This window comes from Bos indicus x Bos taurus, chromosome 19, assembly GCF_003369695.1.
Source record: "Bos indicus x Bos taurus breed Angus x Brahman F1 hybrid chromosome 19, Bos_hybrid_MaternalHap_v2.0, whole genome shotgun sequence".
Classification (NCBI taxonomy): domain Eukaryota; kingdom Metazoa; phylum Chordata; class Mammalia; order Artiodactyla; family Bovidae; genus Bos; species Bos indicus x Bos taurus.
In genome coordinates, this window is record NC_040094.1 from 29,368,267 (window position 1) to 29,387,554 (window position 19,288).

Here is a 19,288-nt window from a genome sequence, read left to right on the forward strand (position 1 = left end):
TAACACAACACTATAAAGCAATTATTCTCCAATTTTAAAAAAAAAAGAGAGAGAAAGTGGCAATTTGAGGGTAGGAGGTCAGATTCTCCAAGACTGTGAGGGCACAAGGGTTGTGGGGACCCCAGGAAGGAGGAAAACCAGGGCTGGCTGGGACAAAGCTGATGGGTGGTGGCAGAGATCTCAGATGGGGGGAACTAAGCACTAAACTCTGTGCACCTGAGTGCCACTGGTGTGGTCTCCTGGGCCACCTTGGCCAGGGTGCAGGAATGTCCCCAGAGGAGCCCCTTGTCTCCTGATGGACCACACAAGCCTGACCAGACTGTTCTGGGGGCTGCAGCCACCGTGGACTGAAGACATTCAGATGTTTCCATCATCCAGACTTTGTGACCTCTGGACTTCTCACAGGATACCAAAGAGCTGGGGGTGGTGCCCCGAGTGAATGACACAGGAATCTGTCCTGACCTCAGAAAACTAGAGCTGGAAGCTGGACTGCAGTTGATTAAGCCCACAAAAGTATTTCTCATGCCTCAAATATCTCAGGGTCATCATTCTTCTTTATCTTTTTTTGGCCCTGCTGCTGCTAAGTCGCTTCAGTCGTATCTGACTCTGTGCGACCCCATAGATGGCAGCCCACCAGGCTCCGCCATCCCTGGGATTCTCCAGGCAAGAACACTGGAGTGGGTTGCCATTTCCTTCTCCAATGCATGAAAGTGAAAAGTGAAAGTGAAAGTGAAGTCGTGTCCGACTCTAGCGACCCCATGGACTGCAGCCTACCAGGCTCCTCCATCCATGGGACTTTCCAGGCAAGAGTACTGGAGTCGGGTACCATTGCCTTCTCGGTTTTTGGCCCTACCACACAGTATATGGGATCTTAGTCCCCTAATCAGGGATTGAACCCATCTCCCCTGAATCTCTGCATTGGAAGCACAGAGTCTTAACCACTAGACCACCATGGGACTCCCTCTGACATCATTCTTGATCCGGGACAGCCACTAAATAAACAACATTCCTTATCCTCCCCTCCACTCAGGAGTAGGATATAACTATCAGGTATCCAGATTACTATTCATACCTAACATTTAAATAGCACTTGAAAGGTAGACACATAGAAAGTCTTGTGTAGGTGTAGCAAGACAATGGTACATGTTAAACCAATTTGATTTTTGTCATGGCTAGATGAGAAGACTACATTTCCCAGACTCCCTTGTGGTGGCTCAATGGGGGTCATGTGACTGAGTTCTGGCCAATGGCATGCGGTGGAAGTGGTATGTAGCATTTTCAGGTGTGGCCATAAAACCCTCTGTCCTGTCCTCCATGAGCTTGGAAGAAATGATGATGGTCCCTAAGAGGAAAGAAATCTCGGTCCCTGAAAGACTGTAGCCCGTATTGAGGAGCCACCTGGGTAAGAAATAAGCATTTCTTGTGTTGATCCACGGACACTGAGGTCATTTATTATAGCAGCTACTGTTCTCTGACTCGGGGACATACAAAATGTTCTCTGGTGTGTTGGGTTCATGGGTTCTGGGCAGAGCCCTGTGAGTTCGGCAGAATAAATACTGTTCTCCCTGTTTTGCGCAATCTAGAGGGACAGACCTGACCCTTGCCTCTGTCACCTCTCCAACCACAGAAGGTCAGACCCAGACGGGCCCTGGAGCTGACTCTTTTCCCATTTCACAGATGAGGAAATGAGGCTCAGAGGGGAGAGGTGATTTTTGCAAGGTCACAGAGCTGCTGGAGCAGAGCTTTCTCTTTGCCAATTGCTCTTCCTTTAAAGCTGTCATCTTATGTGCGACCATTCACCTCTTCACTGGGGAAAAGAAGAGGGTGTACCCAGGTGAAACCGTGGGCATGTGTCTACCTATGTGTGCCTGGGGCTTGAATGCACAAATAAACCCCCCTGATGAAGTTGCCTGAAAAAAATTTCCCATAGGATCTCCCTGGTGGTCCAGTGGTTAAGAATCCATGCTTCTACTGCAGGGGGCTTGGCCCTTGGTCGACTCTTGGGTTTGACCCTTGGTTGGGAAACTAAGATCCCGAGTACCATGCAGCATGGCCAAAAAATTAAAAAAAGAAAAAAGAAAAGAAGGGGGAGAGACGAACCACACACATGCATACACACCGGTTCCCAGCTCTCCAACCAGCGTAGATGTTATCACAGCTAAAGAGACAATAGGGAGGAAGGAAAGGAGAAGAAAAGCTGACAGGGTCCTGACCGCAGCGGGACCCCCTAGTCTGGGGTCTGCTCCTCAATTTCCGGCCATTCAAAGCTGACCTAGGACTTGGCAGTGCCAGCTCTCTGTTGCCCTGCAATCCTAAGACAATCAAATCTCTCCCCAACCTACTCTTGGATGTTGTCTTTTCACCTAGTTCCCAACCTTGGCTGCACATTAGAAGTACCCGGAGAGCTTTCAAAATTGCCAATGCACAGTCCACCCCAAACCAAAAAAATCAGATATCTGAGGGTGGGGACTAATAATCAATTTTTTAAAATAGCTCCCCAGGAGACTGTAATGTACAGGATTACAGAATTAACCGAATTCTAATGAGAATCACTGTCTTAGTCTGGAGATCTGATAACTGATCTGCAAGGGAAGGAATGAAATGACAAGATGCTCAGAGTTCACAGAGGACAATCATCCCTGAATTCAGAATGAAGGTCCCGACTTCCCTGGTGGTTCAGTGATTAAGAATCTGCCTTGCAATGCAAGGGAGCTTGGTTCGATCCCTGGTCAGGGAACTAAGAACCCACATGCTGTGGGACAACCAAGCACACAGGATCCAGAGCTTGCGGGCCACAAGGAAGGATCCCACATGGTGCAACACAGAATGAAGCTCCCAGGGTCAGGATGGTCAGGGGTCAAAGCTGCCCCCCTGCAGGGGAAGCTCGGAGTCTTAACCACTGGACCACAGGGAAGCCCCTCAGTTGTTCAGTGACATTTATGTGCTCAGCACCCAGACGCGCCATTGACTGGAGTAACATAGTTCATGCTCCTCTTCCATCCTGTGCCTGACCTCCACCTTCCCTGCATGTGGAATAAAGGCTCAGACGGTTCTAAAAAGGTTTGCAATCTTGCCCCTGTTCTCAGGAATGACAAAACAGCAATACCTTTGGTGCCCTTGAAACACTGCTCTTTTGCCCTCAAAATAAACATCTTCCTTTTCTGGAGCCCCTCTTCTTGACCCTAGGATGAGAGGACTCTGAGGACTGTAGAAAGGTGGAGCAATATAAAAAAACAACTGTAATTTGGGAAGTCAGCCAGGACAACTGCATTCCTAGTCAGGATGAGAAAACTCTTCCGCGCTCCCAGACAAGCATCCTAATTTGGGGATGTTTCTCTCACCCACTGAACTTTGGGAGGGTGGGGGCCATCTGTCGCATCTTTGAGAGTGGATGCTGGTGGTCCTGCCTGCCCAGGAGCCTTCTTTACTCACTGTAATCTCAGTGAGACTGGCCTTGGAGTGGCACAGAACCAAGCTGGCCAACAGGCTCTCCTCGCCCTCTGGGTGACCCTTGTGTGGATGATGGACTGGAGTGAAGAAAACCTCCCTTTTCCTATCCCGGTGGCAGATCCACTCTGTTCCTTGTCTTTACTGCTGCCTGGTGCTTCAGTCGTTCCTTCCATGCTCCGCTATATTTTTGAAAATTAAATGAATCATATGGGTTTCTATTGCTTGTATCCAAAGAAAGTTTATCAGTACACCTCTCTTCTTAAAACACAGCATGGTGGGTCTTAACTGTAATTCAAGTGAGTGCAAAGTAAGTTGAAATATTTTGAAATATTTAGGAGACTTTCACAGTGCTCCGCTACCCCTATCCTCCCAGCCCAAACCCCAGCTGGTTAAAGACAACCAGGAATACTGAGACACCAAGATTCACTGGTGAGGCTTATTCTCATTGGGGGATTCACTGATTGAAGCTTCTTCTCATTGGGTGATTCACTGGTTGAAGCTCTTCTCATTGGGGGAGTCATGGTTTGAAGCGTCTTCTGATTGGGTAAAGCTCTCCGAGGGTAAGCAGGGTGTGGAAAGGTTACTTGTCTTGGAAATGACAACAAGCTGGTAGCTGTGCCTGCCTCAGTGTGTCCCCTACCATTCCCCGAGACAGGGATCTTCAATGACAGTAGAGTCTATGCCTGGTGGTGGGAGGAGTGGTTTCTCACTTGCTGGACGAACATTAGTTGATGTACATCTTAGTTGATGTCATCTCTGCTTGTTATCCCAGGGGCAGGGAGAAGAGTCTGGGTCTTGGAATTAGCCAGGCGTAGGTTCCAATCCTAGCTCTGCCACCAACCAGCTATGTAGGTTCCAGCAAATTATCTAACCTCTCTGAGTCTGTTTCTCTTTCAGTAAAATGAGGACAATTGTACTGATATCCCTACTTCGCAGAATCCTTCTGATGTTTGCATGAGGCAGCCCACAGTGAAGTCATTCACAGTCTGGACGCTGGAGCTAGATTGCTGGGTTCAAATCCTGATTGCTGTTGTTCAGTTGCTAAGTCATGTCCGACTCTTTGCAACTCATGCACTGCAGCACGCAAGGCTTCCCTGTCCTTTACTGTCTCCCAGAATTTTCTCAAACTCATGTTCATTGAGTCAGTGATGCCACCGTCTCAAATCCTGATTGGACCACATACTATCTGTGTGTCCTCTCTCACTTTCCTCTTCTGTAAAATGAAGGCAATAATGCTGTCTGTCTCTCAACAAGTTAATATTTGTTGGGTGCTGTTTCCACTACTTGATATATTGTAAGTGCCATGGAGATTTTTGTTAAATAAATGCAAGTATTTGGCAATACATATTGGCTTTTACTGTCATTACTCCCAGTGTCCAGCTGAGTGATCTGCCAGCAGCTGGGACTCATACAAGTGCATGGATGTCCATCTCTCAACTATGTTGTCACATTTGGGCAGCTGAGTGGGGATCTCCCAGCCGGGCTGGGTGGAGGTGGCCTTGCCAGCCCTTGGGGCTTTCTCACCTTCAAAAGGGGCCTCCTCCACCCTGCAGACCCCTTTCCCCCCTGCCATACTGACCTGAGCTCTCCATGGGAGCCTGGGGTGTGTGTAAGAGGAGGATGTGGTTGTCTCAGGCAGCAGAATGGAAAGTAAATTGGTTGTTTTTCTGCAAAGAGGTGGTTCTGCAAAATAAGAGACAGTGTAAGTGGTGAGAAAGTGCAGAAAGTCTGTGTGTGGAATGGAAAGGAGACCAGGGGACCAAGGCTTCTCCCACATGGAAGGGGCGTCTAGATTTATTTAAGAAGTGCTTCTATGATGCTTGCTACGTGCCAGGTACTCTTCTAAAAATTTAAAAACTGTCAACTCTTCACTCTCAGTGTTTTGTTTGTTTTTGGTCACACTGTTTGGCCTGTGAGACCTTAGTTCCCTGACCAGGGATCGAACCCAGGCCCCACCCACCCACCCCGGCAGTGGAAGTGCAGAGTCTTAACCACTAAACCTCCAGGGGAGTTCAAACTATCCATTCTTTAATATTAACCTGATGCTGTTGCTGTTCAGTTGCCAAGTCGTGTCCAGCTCTTTGCGACCCCATGGACCATGGCACCCAAGGCTTCCCTGTCCTTCACTATCTCCTACAGTTTGCTCAAACTCATGTCCATCAAGTCGGTGATGCCATCCAACCATCCTCATCCTCTGTCGCCCCCTTCTCCTGCCCTCAATCTTTCCCAGCATCAGGGTCTTTTCCAATGAGTCAGGTAGGTACTCTTTTTTCCCCATTCTACAAATGGGGGAATTGAAGCACAGAGGTTAAAAATCGATTCAAGGTCAGATAGTTAGTAAGTCAAAGAATGAGCACTTGAACTCCGACCATCTGGCTCGAGAGCTCAAGCCCTCCATCATGACCACAAGCTGCCCCACTGGGACCCCAGAGTGAGGGACTCCCAGAGTTAGCTTCCCAGAGCAATACACTCCCCAAGTGAGAAGCAGAGGAACTCTGAAAGGATCGGGACAGCTAATCAAGAGAGAAAAAAGAGACAGTATTAGGAATGATGAACATCACATAAGACATTGATTATACAAAGAAAGCCCTGAATCCTCGATATCACACAGTTTTCTTGGAAAATAAAAATAAATCAAAAGGTTCTAGAAGACTCGGAGAAACTGCTTATATTGGTAACCAGTGAGGAAACAGAGAAAGCCCTCAAAGAACTAGCTCTTAAAAAGTGATATCTGGCTCAGATGGCTCCTCTGATAAGTCATCTCAAATATGCAGAGCAAAGCAAAGAACTGTTCCAAAGCATAGAGAAAGAAGAAGAGATTCTCTGAAGAAGGCAGCCTCCCCTTGATATGAAAATCTAATGAGGATAGTTTACAAAAATAGAGGAAACACTTTGCATCCACTGGGATAGCTATTTTAAAAAATAAATACAACAGAAAATAACAAGTGTTGGCAAGGGTGTGGAGAAATGAGAACTTGGGTTCATGGCTGGCTGGAATGTAAAACTGAGCACCTGCCATGGAAAACAGTAAGGCGATTCCTCAGAAAGTTAAACAGAGATTCACTGTATGGTTTACCAGGAATTCCACTCCTAGGTAAACACCCAAAAGAATTGCAAATAGGGACTAACAGATATTTGTACACCAATGTTCATAGCACCATTATTTAAACATTGCCAAAAGGTGGAAAGACTCCCAAGTGTTCACACAAAAGGTGGTGTATGCAGAAAATTATGCAGCCTTAAAAAAGAATGAAATTCTGATACATGCTGCAATGTAGCATGGAACATCATGCTAAATGAAATAAGTCAGACACACAAGGACAAATATTATATGATTCCACTTACATGACGCATCTAAATAGGCAAATTCACAAAGACAAAATATAATGGAGGTGACTGGGGGCTGAGGGGAGGCAGGAATGGGGAGTTACTGTTTAATGGGCACAGAGTTTCTATTTGGGATGATGAAAAGCCTCTGAAAATGGATAGTAGTCATGATTGTACAATATTGTAAATGTACTTAATGCCATGGAATTGTACACTTTAAGGTAGTTAAAATGGGTGAATTTCATGATATGTATAATTTTACCACAACAGAAAAAATATATCTGGCTCACTTATAAATACAGATGTAAAATTATAAAATAAATATCAAAGAGTTGAATTCAAAGTATTGAAATTATAATGTATTATGAATAATTTTCAGTTGAGTTAGTTCAGTTCAGTTCAGTTGCTCAGTCGTGTCCAGCTCTTTTCGACCCCATGGATCGCAGCATGCCAGGCCTCCCTGTCCATCACCAACTCCCGGAGTTCACTCAGACTCACGTCCATCGAGTCAGTGATGCCATCCAGCCACTAATCCTCTGTCGTCCCCTTCTCCTCCTGCCCCCAATCCCTCCCAGCATCAGAGTCTTTTCCAATGAGTCAACTCTTCGAATGAGGTGGCCAAAGTACTGGAGTTTCAGCTTTAGCATCATTCCTTCCAAAGAAATCCCAGGGCTGATCTCCTTCAGAATGGACTGGTTGGATCTCCTTGAATAATTTTAGTCTAATGATAATCATGGATGTGAGAGTTGGACTATAAAGAAAGCTGAGCACTGAAGAATTGATGCTTTTGAACTGTGGTGTTGGAGAAGACTCTTGAGTCCCTTGGACTGCAAGGAGATCTAACCAGTCCATCCTAAAGGAAGTCAATCCTGAATATTCATTGGAAGGACTGATGCTGAAGCTGAAACTCCAATACTTTGGCCACCTGATGTGAAGAATTGACTCCTTAGAAAAGACCCTGATTCTGGGAAAGATTGAAAGCAGGAGGAGAAGGGGACAACAGAGGATGAGATGGTTTGATGGCATCATCGACTCTATGGACATGAGTTTGAGTAAGCTCTGGGAGTTGGTGAAGGGAAGCCTGGGGTGCTGCAGTCCATGGGGTCGCAAAGAGTCGGATGTGACTTAGCAACTGAACTGAATTGAATGATAATCATCAAAATGAATGCAAAACTGTGACAAACCGTTGGCAGAGATTAGAGAAATGAGTAATATCAACTATTGGGGAGGACATGAAAAATTTGTTCTGTCATATTCAGCTGGAAAGAATGGAAATTGGGGGACTTCCCTGGTGGTCTAGTGGTTGGGAATCTGCCTGCCAATGCAGGGGACATGGGTTTGATTCCTGGTCTGGGAAGAATCCACATGCCATGGGGCAACTAAACCCGTGTGCTACAACAAGAGAAGCAACTGCAATGAGAAGTCCATACACCACAGTGAAGAGTAGCCACAGCTCGAGAAAACCCTCATCAGCAATGAAGCCCCAGCACAATAAAAATAAATAAATAAAAACAAACTTGAAAAAAAGATAACCGACAAAGACCTGCTGTATAGCACAGGGAACTGAATTCATATTATATTTTATTATTATACTATATATATGCAGTGTAATGTATATGTACTATAATATATTATTATAACTATATAATAACATATAAGGGAAAAGGATCTGAAAAAGAATAAATAAATATATGCATATATTTATTCTTGAAAGTGAAAGTGTTAGTCACTTAGTCATGTCTGACTCTTTGCGACCCCATGGACTGTAGCCCACCAGACTCCTCTGTCCATTGGATTCTCTAGGCAAGAATACTAGAGTGGGTAGCCATTCCCTTCCCCAGGGGATCTTTTCGGGACCCAGGGATTGAGTCCAGTTCTCCTACATGGCAGGCGGATTCTTGACCATCTGAGCCACCAGGGAAGCCCTATATATTTATTCATATATATATATATATATACACACACACACACACACACATAAACTGAATTGCTATGCTGTAGACCTGAAACTTACATGACATTGTAAATCAGCTCTACTTGTAAAGCTGTGGATGATCTGGGTTGATTTTTAACATTTATGTATTTATTTGGTTATGTGCGTCTTTGCTGACGCTCAGGCTTTCTCTAGTTGTGGCAAGCAGTGACTACTCTTGGTTGTGGTGCTCGGGCTTCTCACTGAGGCGGCCTCTCTTGTGTAGCATGAGCTCTAGGGCTTGTGGGCTTCAGTAGCTGTAGCACATGGGCTCAGTAGTTGTGGTTCACAGGCTTAGCTGCCCTGTGGCGCGTGGAATCTTCCCGGACCAGGGATCGAACCTGTGTCCCCTGCACTGGCAGGTGGATTCTTATCCACTGTACCACTACAGAAGCCCTGGGCTGATTTTTTTTCTTTAAAGTAAAATTCTAAGAAGCTTCAACAGTCACTGTCAGAAAGCCTGCTTATTCATTCTTCATTCACTCGCTTACTCATCAAACATTTATCTGGTGTCCATATATATTTGTGTGGGACCTGGGGATTCTCTGTGCCACCCCCTTGTTCCTCTGAGGGGACCTGTGTAATCTGTTTCCTGTTCTTTGGGCTGCTGACCACACCCGTGTCGGGCAGAGCCCTTGGGGTCAAGTCTGCATCAGACAGGAAATATGCAGAACCCAGGTCATTTCTTGGAACGCATCAACATTGCATTTGCTTCAGTTCAGGGTGATGTGAACTTCTCGGGAAATAAGCTTGCCCTTTTAGGCACCTGAACATGCCTCTGAGGTGTTCTGGATGAATGTCATGGGAGCTGATTGCATGCACTAGGCTGTAACACGGTGAAGATTTCAGGGGCTGTTGGCAGCTAATGGAAGTCTCCATCCCACACTGAAAGGCTTCTTTTCTCTGGTGTGAATGCTATTTCAGCAGTGGGCTTAGAACATCTATTTTGGCTGCTCCGAGGCCAAAGGATGTTCCTCCCTAGCTCCTGGCAGTAATTCTAGGGGCTGAGATCGCTGAGTAAACCAAAGTGCACCTATGGAACACTATCCACATGGCGGAAATTGTGCCAGGCCCTAGTGTTTAGAGATAAATAAATGAGACACGGTTTCTAACCCTTAGGAGCTGAGGGTCTACCTGTCCGTGACTTCTTACTGACTGCGGTGTGACCCTACTCATCACATTCTCAGTCCACAACTGGCACACTGATCGCGCAACAAGCATGAGAACACATTTATTTCACAGAGACCGAGGGCAGTTATCAGTGAGTCATTAATAAATAATACGTGGTCTGTGCTAATTTCATCATTTCTGAGCATGCATCCCACGAAGGAGACTATAGCTCAGCTGTATTAGTGAAGAATGATTACCTCACCTTTTTCTTATCCCCGTCACCTTTCTCCATGCCTCATCTTTTAAAATTATGCATCTACATGTCTGTTTATTTTTTGGCTGCAATGGGTCTTTGTTGCTGTGCACGGGCTTTTTCTAGTTAAAACAAGCAGAGCCTACCCTCTAGTTGCCGTGCAAGAGGGTTACATCCCGATAAGCTCATTGTTGGAGCTTCCCTGGTGGTGCAGATGTTAAAGACTCTGCCCGCCATGTGGGAGACCCAGGTTCGATTCCTAGGCCAGGACAATCCCCTGGAGAAGGGAAAGGCACCCCACTCCAGTATTCTTGCCTGAAAAATCCCATGGACAGAGGAGCCTGGGGAGCTTCAGTCCATGGGGTCGCAAAGGGTCAGACACGACTGAGCAACTAACACACACAAACCCATCGTAGGTTGAAAATATCTTATGTTGAAATGCACTGAACACTTCTACCCGTACAGGACATCACAGCTTGGCCCCACCCACCTTAAACATGCGCAGAACTGTTCCATGAGCCTACAGTTGGGCAAAACCACCTAACACAAAGCCTATCTGCTAGTGAAGTGCTGACGATCTCGTGTAACGGACTGAACACTGTAATGAAAGTGAGAAACAGAATGCTTGTCTGGATGTGGACTGGTTGTGAGTGTACTAGTTGTTGAGCCCTGTGATCATGCGGCTGGCTAGGAACTGCCCTGCCAGCAGCACGAGACCGGATCATACCCCATACGCTAGCTCAGGAAAAGATCAAAAATTGAAGCATGGTTTCGACTCAGTGCACCTTGCCTTCCCACCACTGTAAGGTCGAAGAACCGTAAGTCCAACCATCGTAAGCTGGGGACTGTCCACTTCTACCCAGGCTCCAGTTCTAAGAGAGAAGAGTTCATTACAGACGTGCCTTATGTGAGCTGGGCGTTGGAGTTGCCCCGAGGTGCCATGTGAGTCATTCGATAAACGTTTATGGTACACCTCCCTACTCCTCCGTAGCCCCTGACTCACTATATGGTGACTGTCAGGCACTCATGTGAAGACAACACAGGGTCCCCGTCTCCAAACCATTCTTAGGTTAGGGAGTGGAAGCCAGTCTATTTGGCACGGTTGGCATGACAGACGGCACAGGTCACAGAGATGAGGCTGATGCTCAGAATCCTGGTAAAGAGACAGCCTTTTGGTTGGAAGGGGGACCTGGATGGAGTGGTAAGGACACTGTGCTCACCCTCTGTGGGAGGGACTGGCCTCGGGCTCCGTCTTGGACTGTGGCTCTTTTCATGCATCGCTGACCATGCAAATGGCACATCCGAGCTCAGCTCGCAAGCCCCTGCCCTCTCCCCGTTCTCCCAATCACAGCAAGAATATGACACCGTAGGATAGAAACACACCAGCCTTGGCCACCAATCCGGAAGATTCCCAGCAGTGGGTACCAAGAGCATGGGAAGTGGCTAGGGGGTAAATTCCAACAACCTGGGAGCATCCCCAAGGTCACAGCACCGTGGCCTCTCACCCCGCCGTGGCCTCTCACCCCCACCCCAACTCCCAGCCTGAGCTACTCGCTCCTCGTCTCACTTGCTCTATATGACAGAGCCTTATCTGTCCTACAGATTCAAGTGAGGAGAACCAGGTTTTTCTCTGAAGATCAGATAAGTGGATGGATTCATTCATTCATACAATGAGTATTTTTTGAGCCTCTCCTAAGTGTCCGATGCTACTCCAGGTCCTGGAGATGTGGTAGTAAGTTAAAAGTAGACAAACACCTGCTCGAATAAAACTTGTACTACCTGTGGGTTTGTTGGGCGGCGGGAGGTGGTTTAGTCGCTAAGTCATGTCCCCATGCCTCTTGCGACTCCATGGATTGGGAACCTACCAGGCTGCTTGTCTATGGGATTCTCCAGGCAAGAATACTGGAGTGGGCTGCCATCTCCTTCTCCAGGGGATCTGCCTGACCGAGGATTCGAACCCAGGTTTCCTGCACTGCAGGCAGATTCTTTACCAACTGATCTACAAGAGAAGCCCTATGTGTGTGTGTGTGGGGGGGGGTTGCAGACAAAAATGCCATAATTAAGTTGTGTATTAATTATACAGCTGAAAGGTGCTAAAGAAATATGGCTGAGAATGTGATCATGAGGTTCCAGTGACTGGGGTGCAGTATGAAAAGGTCTCCCCAAGGAGGTGACCTCTGAGTAGAAGCCTGCAGGAGGAAGGGAGCAATCCGGGCAAAGTCTGCAGAAAACATGTTCCAAACGAAGGGAATGGCCAGCCAAGCACTGAGGAGGGGGTGCTGGAGGCATTTCAGGGGACAGTGCAGCTGGGGTGCAGTCAGTAGGAGAACCCTGGCAGGCAATCCTCCATGGGTTTGTGCCCACCTCGTGAGCATTTGTTCCAGATCACTTCTTCAAGATCTGTATCACAGACAACCTTGGAACAGGGAGCCTGCCCTCCCCAGGGCCAAGAACAGATTTCTTTGCCACCAGTGGAATAGAGACAATGTTTCCTTCCAGGGCAGAGGTGGCAGGTTTGCTGGCAGCCCACCCTTCCCTCCCCTGCCCCCAGTGAACACTGGGGGTTTCCTAAGCTCCAGGCTCCTCAGCAGTGATGCACAGCAACCTCTTGGGGCCGCCTCTTCGCTCTCCCAGGGGATTTGAGGGCAGGACAAACTCATGCTGCTGGTTTCACTGTGAGTGATAAAGATGTGCGACTCTGGAGTCTTGTGTTTTCTGCCAGCGACCATAAAACTGTGGAGACTAACTTGATCGTGGTTGTTGTTGTCTAGGCACTAAGTCGTGTCCAACTCTTTACAGCCCCTTGGATTGTAGACCACCAAGCTTCTCTGTCCATGGGATTTCCCCGGCAAGAATACTGGAGTGGGTTGCCATTTCCTTCTCCAGGGGATCTTCCTGACCCAGGAATCGAACCCGTTTCTCCTGCATTGTATTCTTTACCATTGAGCCACGTGGGACACCTCAACTTGTTAGTTATCAGTAGGGTAAATCTTAGACCCTTACAGCTCTTGTCAGAGGGATGGGACCAGAGACAAAGAATTAACGGGTGGCTGAATGAATCAGGATTCAGAGGACAGTCCTCCCTAAACACAGAACATTAGCAAGGAACAGTCCTCAGGGAGGGTGCAAATGCACAGCTATTCACTGCCCCGGCGGGTAACACAGGCCACAGAACCAGAGATGGCTCCATGACACACAGCAAGAAGCGGATGGGACCCTATCGGCAGCAGCTGTTGCTCATTCATTCTGTGCAGGAGATTGTGGGAAAGACTTCTTGGCCAGAGGAAGGGCTGCAGACAGCAGGACTGAGAGGGTCTGAGGTGGCCAGGCTCTGGGTCACTGTTTCACCATGAAGTTTACAGCTGATGCCCTGCTTACCCTGGCCTCCCACCCCAACTGCTGGCTCCTGGGCCAGACTATTCAGCCAGGAAAAGCCACCACCCAGCCCACCTATGCCACCCCCTGGGAAGAAGGGCATGGAACTTCCCAGGAACATACTTCTGCCCCCTTCTGTCCTCTGCCTGCTGTTCTAGCACAGAGAGGGGACCATCCCATCGTGGAGCCACTTCCCTCTCCTCCCACCCACGCTCCCTCCCACCCCCAGGGTATCTGGCAGATGCCATCTCCAGGGCTTGGATTTTTTCTCTCCATAGACACAGACTTGCCAGGCAACACACCCAGTTCTTTGATTTAAAGCATGTGATTAGCGGGGGTGGAAAGGCAGAGCTTGGGGTTCCGAGGGGACCCCGTCAACCCTCATCCCACGAGGCCCCACTGGGCTTTCCAGATTCCCGAGGGCTTTATTTCCCAGCTGTCCCCGAGGACTGGGCAGGCCTGTTTCCTTTGTTGTGTCTGCCCCTGACTGCAAAGGAAACACCTGGATGTGAGAGAGCCAATCTAGGAGGCAGGAGAGCATTGTTCCTGGGGGCAGGGAGCCTAGGAGGAAGGTGATGGGCCTGGATGCAGACCAGGAAGGCCTGAGGACCAGGTGGCCACCAGCCAGCCTGGCATTCATGCCCACCCTGGGAGCCGAGGAGGTAACAGAGGGGAGCCACAGAGTGTTGGGGCAGGTAGCATTGGGCGCTAGACTGCTGGGTACCAAATCTCTTTGTTGCTATGGCAATGTGTTGCTTAGATCCGTTGTGCCTCAGTTTCTCTATCTTTAAGTGAGACTTAATAATAGCACCTGACTCACAGGGTTTCTGTGAGGACTCAAAATGATGATATTCAAAAGCCACTTATTTACAGATAAATAAACAGGACAGGCCCCTGCTGGTTGGTCCTCCACAAACGCATGCATTAGCAGCCAAACTGAACCGCTAGCTGTTCTTTCCTGCCATCACACCACCTTCCTCCTCTGTGTTTGCAGTTTCTCCCCCTCACCGAGATGACTGCAGTCTCATCTCTGCACACCAACCCTCTGTCTGCCTCAAGGCCCAGTTGACATTTTGAGCAGAACCTTCCCTGACCCCAGCCCTGGGGGGCTCTCTCCACTTGAGCCCACACCTCACTCTGCCAGGGGCCCTGGCACCTATTAATTTCTGTGTTGGTCATGCACAGTCAGGTCTCAACCCCATGCCAGCTGGGCCTCTCCGTGTGTGTGTGTGTGTGTGTATGTGTATGTGTGTGCAGAGAGTAACCAAGACCTGGGACAGACAGGGACAGATGATGTCCCAGGAGGGACGCAGACGGGGGCCCAGAAGTTTCTCTCGGAGTCCTGCATCTTGCTTCCCCACTCTACAATCTTTGGCAAGATGCTCCATCCCTCTAAGCCTCTGTCTCCTGACCTATAAATGGGCAGTATTAACACATATCCAGCCTTCCTCCAATCGCCTGTAGGAATCCAACAGGCTAACGAATGTGCTCTGCAGCACCAGGGAGGAATAATTAGTCCTTCATTATGGGCATTTACAGGATCTGGAAAAGAAAGGAGAGGTCTTCTCACAGGTCCTGCATCCTTTCTTCTTGTGAAAATGGGTTGAGTAATCTTAACCTGGCAGAGCAGTCCTAGTAGCCACCATACCTGGGTGACCTGTCTCAGAAATGCTGGGTGTGTGTTCATAAGGGCTGGGGATGTCTCGGCCCCTCGTGGGCTCCCCTTCCAACATCCCGCCTCCGGGACCCTCCATCTGCTCCTCCCAGATCCCTCCCTGGAGACTCTGCCCCCAGCCAGCACCTACCTTGACTCAGCAGCAATTCAGCGGCCCACAGTCTTGCCCAGGGAGGCCACCAGTCCCGGATGATGGGTGTCTCTGCAGCTTCTAGCCCTGCAGAGAAAAGCCCAGTGTCACAAAGGCCTGGCTCTGTCCCCTCCCCTTCCTTCCCCTTCCCCATGGCCCTCGAAGCTCCTCCCAGAGCACATCCTGCTGTGAGGTCTCTTTCTAGAGAAGTGTCTGTGGTCAGCCACAGCCACTGGACCTTTTTTTTTTTGGCTGTGCTAAAAGGCATGCAGTATCTTAGTTCCCCAACCACGGATCGAACCCGCACCTCCTGCAGCGGAAGTGTGGAGTCTTAACCACTGGACTCCCAGGGAAATTCCACTGACATTCTTTATTCTGATCAGGTGGGAGGTGGCACCTCCCGGGGGCCCCCTCTGGTGCTGGCTGGATGCAGGGAGCTGAGGATTCTTTCTGGAGCTCCAAACACACCAAGCACCTCCCACCCCAGACATTGCTGGCTAAATGCCCCCAAGCTTCTACGGCTCAGCTGGTACAAACCCAGTTCATCATTTCACCCTTGAAACCCACTTCCTTGCTGCTCATCTCAGAACCAGAAACCTGGATGTCACTTTTTACACCTCCTTCTCCCTCACCTGTTACACCTCAATGGCACCAAGTCTTATCACTGTCTCATGAATTGTCCCCCTTTTTCCCATCCCCATGGCAGTCATGAGGTCATTATCATCTTTCTCCTAAATTATTACGACCCCTTGCTGTCTACCTGCCTCCACCTCACAGCTGAAGGTCTCTTTCTTAGAGTAGATATGAATCTGATCCTGTTACACCTTTGTTACAACCCCCGATAGCACCCTATTACTTTCAAGAGAACAGCAAAATTCCTTCACTTGATTTGCAAGGAATGATCTGGTCCTTGGATGGCATCACTGACTTGATGGACATGAGTCTCAGTGAACTCCGGGAGTTGGTGATGGACAGGGAGGCCTGGCGTGCTGCGATTCATGGGGTCGCAAAGAGTCGGACACGACTGAACGACTGATCTGATCTGATCTGATCTGGTCCTTCCTTGATCCCCAACCTCGGGCTTTATCCTCTTGCTCTGACACCTCCCAGGAGTCCTGAATGACTGTAGTTCCTTAAAGATCCAGGCCATCTCCCACCTCCAGGCCTTCATGTGGGCAGTGGGATTATCTTCCCAACCCTTCTCCTGCCTCACTCCTAACCATCCTTCCTTCAGAACAGAAGTGGGAAAAACAGGTCAGAGAGGCAGGAGGAGAAGTGGAGTGCGATGGAAGCAGGAGCGAGGACAGTGTCAAGGACATGACAGTCAATGGTGTCCAAGCCTGCAGAGAGGACATGGATGCAGAGCAGGAAGAATTATCTGCTGACCGTGGTGATTAGGAGAGAGCAGTGCTGGGGAGCAGATCGCCTCCAAGGCGATGCACTCACTAGTTTGTCGTATTCTTTCTTCTTCTCACATTTGTAAGCCAAGCAATATTTAGGGGCCTCTCCAACACATTTCTAGACCTTTGAAAAACAACTCAGAGACTCTGTGCTGTCATCAGATTTGGCCTAATGGCTAAATGGCTCTGGAGAGAGGCAGATTGCTGACCCCATGAACACCTGGATTCAGCTGTGCTTGAAACCCTGAGGCCTAGATCTTCTCTTAATTGTTCAACTATGTGATCCGATAAATGGCCCCTTCCTTTTCCGTTAAGACTGTTTGCATTCGGTTTCTGTTACTTGGGTTTCTCCTTTGCAACCAAAGGAGAAGTCATTGACCTTTCTCTGAAAGGGCTGAGTGGGTTGGTTCCATCTTTTCATTTTGGAGAAGAGGCCATTTGAAAAAAAAAAAAGACCAGAAATTTAAACCATCTGCTCTATAGCTCAGCTTCTCTTTTATAGTTATTTCTTTTAAAAAATTTTTTTATTTATTTGGCTGCAGAATCTAGTTTACTGACCAGGGATCAAACCTGGGCTCCCTGCATTGAGAGCAAAAAGTCTAAGCCACTGGACCACCAGGGAAGTCCCTTATAGCCTCCTCTTTTCTGTCCCACTCATGTGAGTGGATTCCCAATTTTATCAAGCATCTGTGTATTCTTAGTATTCACATGTCTGCCTTATCCCTCAGCCCTCCCCCAATAAGTTCTGAGGAAGAAGCAGCTAGGTCTTATTCATTATTCTCTCCATCACAAGATAAGAGAATGTGGAGAGATAGTTGAGCTCAGTAAATAAAACAAATGGATCAAGGAATGAAGGAGGGAATAAATGGGTGAAGTGAAAAAGTTCAGGACAAGACAAAGGGCCAAGAACGGAGCCCTCGAAGGTTCGGCACTCAGCAGCTGGCAGTGTGGCCATCGCGGGCAGCGCCTTCTCATTATCAGCTCTGGCCTAACTGATCGGAAATCACAAGTTGATGTCAGCCTCCTGTGGCTGCTCCACTCCTCTTATCATGGGCTGCTGTCTCTGCAACTACCCCGGGCGTGGTGGCCACCAAAGGGGCTGCTTGGTGACTGTGGACAGCCCTGGAGCTGCCCCCTGCAAGGATGAGCTGAGGCGCCCTCATTTTGAATTTATTGTCATTTATTTATTTTGGCCACACCGTGTGGCATGTGGAAATCTTAATTGCGCAACCAAAGATGGAACCTGTGCCCCCTGCAGCGGAAGTCGGATTCTTAACCACTGGACCAAGAGGGATGTCCCTTGCAACCTTATTGTGAGGGCATGCAGCCGAGGGCCAGCCAGGGACAAAGAGAGAGTGAAAAGGAGATGCAAGGATGAAGGACTGAGACCCCTAGGTGCCCCCAGCTCACCATATGTACCATCAGCAAGGTAGGTGGCACTGCCTCTCTGGTTGATCCTAGTGGCTCCCTGTCGCTCTAGGGTTTGTTTAACCTGGGCTTTTCAGGCCGTCTGTTGCCAACTTCCCTGTCTGCACCAGTCTCCCAGGAACAGCCCCCAGCAAGACTGTGGAGCCTTATACCAAGGTCACAGGACAAAAATCTCTGCAATTAACCAAGCCTTATAGCAACTGTTGCCACAAGCCTCCTGATCTAAACCAGCCAATTCCCTGACTTCACAGGTAAAATATCTACCCTATAGCATCCTGACCAATCTGGTGGCTTAGTGGTAAAGAATCCACCTGCAATGCAGGAGATAAGACGTGGAGATGCGAGTTCTGTGCCTGGTTTAGGAAGATCCCCTGCAGGAGGAAATGGCAACCCACTCCAGTATTCTTGCCTGGACAATCCCATGGACAGAGGAGCCTGGTGGGCTCCAGTCCATGGAGTCACAAAGAGTCGGCACTCAGGCACGCACATAGCATCCTCACCTAACACCATCCTTTCAGTAGGAATTTTCTTTCTCTTGTGGCTATAAAATTGGCTACTGGCCTGCGAAAGGAGCCATCCCGCTGTTTTGACCGCATCTCCTGTTCTAATAAACTCTATTCTCCTCTCCTTCTGCCTCATGTCTGGAAATTCTTTTCTAACCCATGCACAGACCACATGATCCATCAGCATCAGAATCCAGAGAGCTAGGGTTCCCTGCACTTACTTACCACTCTGGCTTCCGGATCATCGGTGAGCTAAGGGCAGCAAAGACGCTCTGGATGGTGGGTGCCCAAGATACACAAGCCGAGGCTCACTGTCGTGGCTCCTCCAGCCATAGCCATGATGGCTTCGCCCAGGCTCCTGTATCCCTCTACATTCCTGGGTGTGTGGAAGTCTGCTCACTAACTCACTTGGGGCTGCCAAGTTACTTAGCTTTCCAGCAGAGAATCCACCACTTCTGTTCCATCCTTATTCCTCTTTCCAAGCCCCTACTGACCTATTTTCCTATCTATTACAAAGCAAATGAAACTTTTAATTTTTAAACAAATTAAAATCGTCTTGTAACTGTGGCAGCAGATAGATGAGTGCTGGGATGAGGACACTCTGGAACACCATGGTATGGGAGTCCAGTAAGAATTGTTAACATTTGCTCTGGAGACAGGAAACC

At 48.5% G+C, this 19,288-nt stretch overlaps 1 protein-coding gene and 1 long non-coding RNA gene across 3 annotated transcripts in view; one reads left to right on the top strand and one right to left on the bottom strand.

Moving 5' to 3' along the window:
- PIK3R6 (phosphoinositide-3-kinase regulatory subunit 6) overlaps positions 1-15,397 on the bottom strand; it is a 49,390-nt gene extending 33,993 nt beyond the window's left edge. For both annotated transcript variants that reach the window (XM_027518304.1, XM_027518303.1), the window contains exons 1-2: positions 15,293-15,397; positions 5,030-5,133 (exon numbers count right to left, since the gene is read on the bottom strand). In XM_027518304.1, coding sequence (XP_027374105.1) covers positions 5,030-5,042 — 13 coding nt within the window. In that variant the 5' untranslated portion in view covers positions 5,043-5,133; positions 15,293-15,397. The remainder of the gene's footprint in view (positions 1-5,029; positions 5,134-15,292) is intronic.
- LOC113877799 lies at positions 1,233-4,795 on the top strand. Its single transcript, XR_003506815.1, has 2 exons — positions 1,233-1,402; positions 4,348-4,795. It is a non-coding gene; the product is annotated as an uncharacterized LOC113877799 (long non-coding RNA).
- Positions 15,398-19,288: the final 3,891 nt, after the last annotated feature.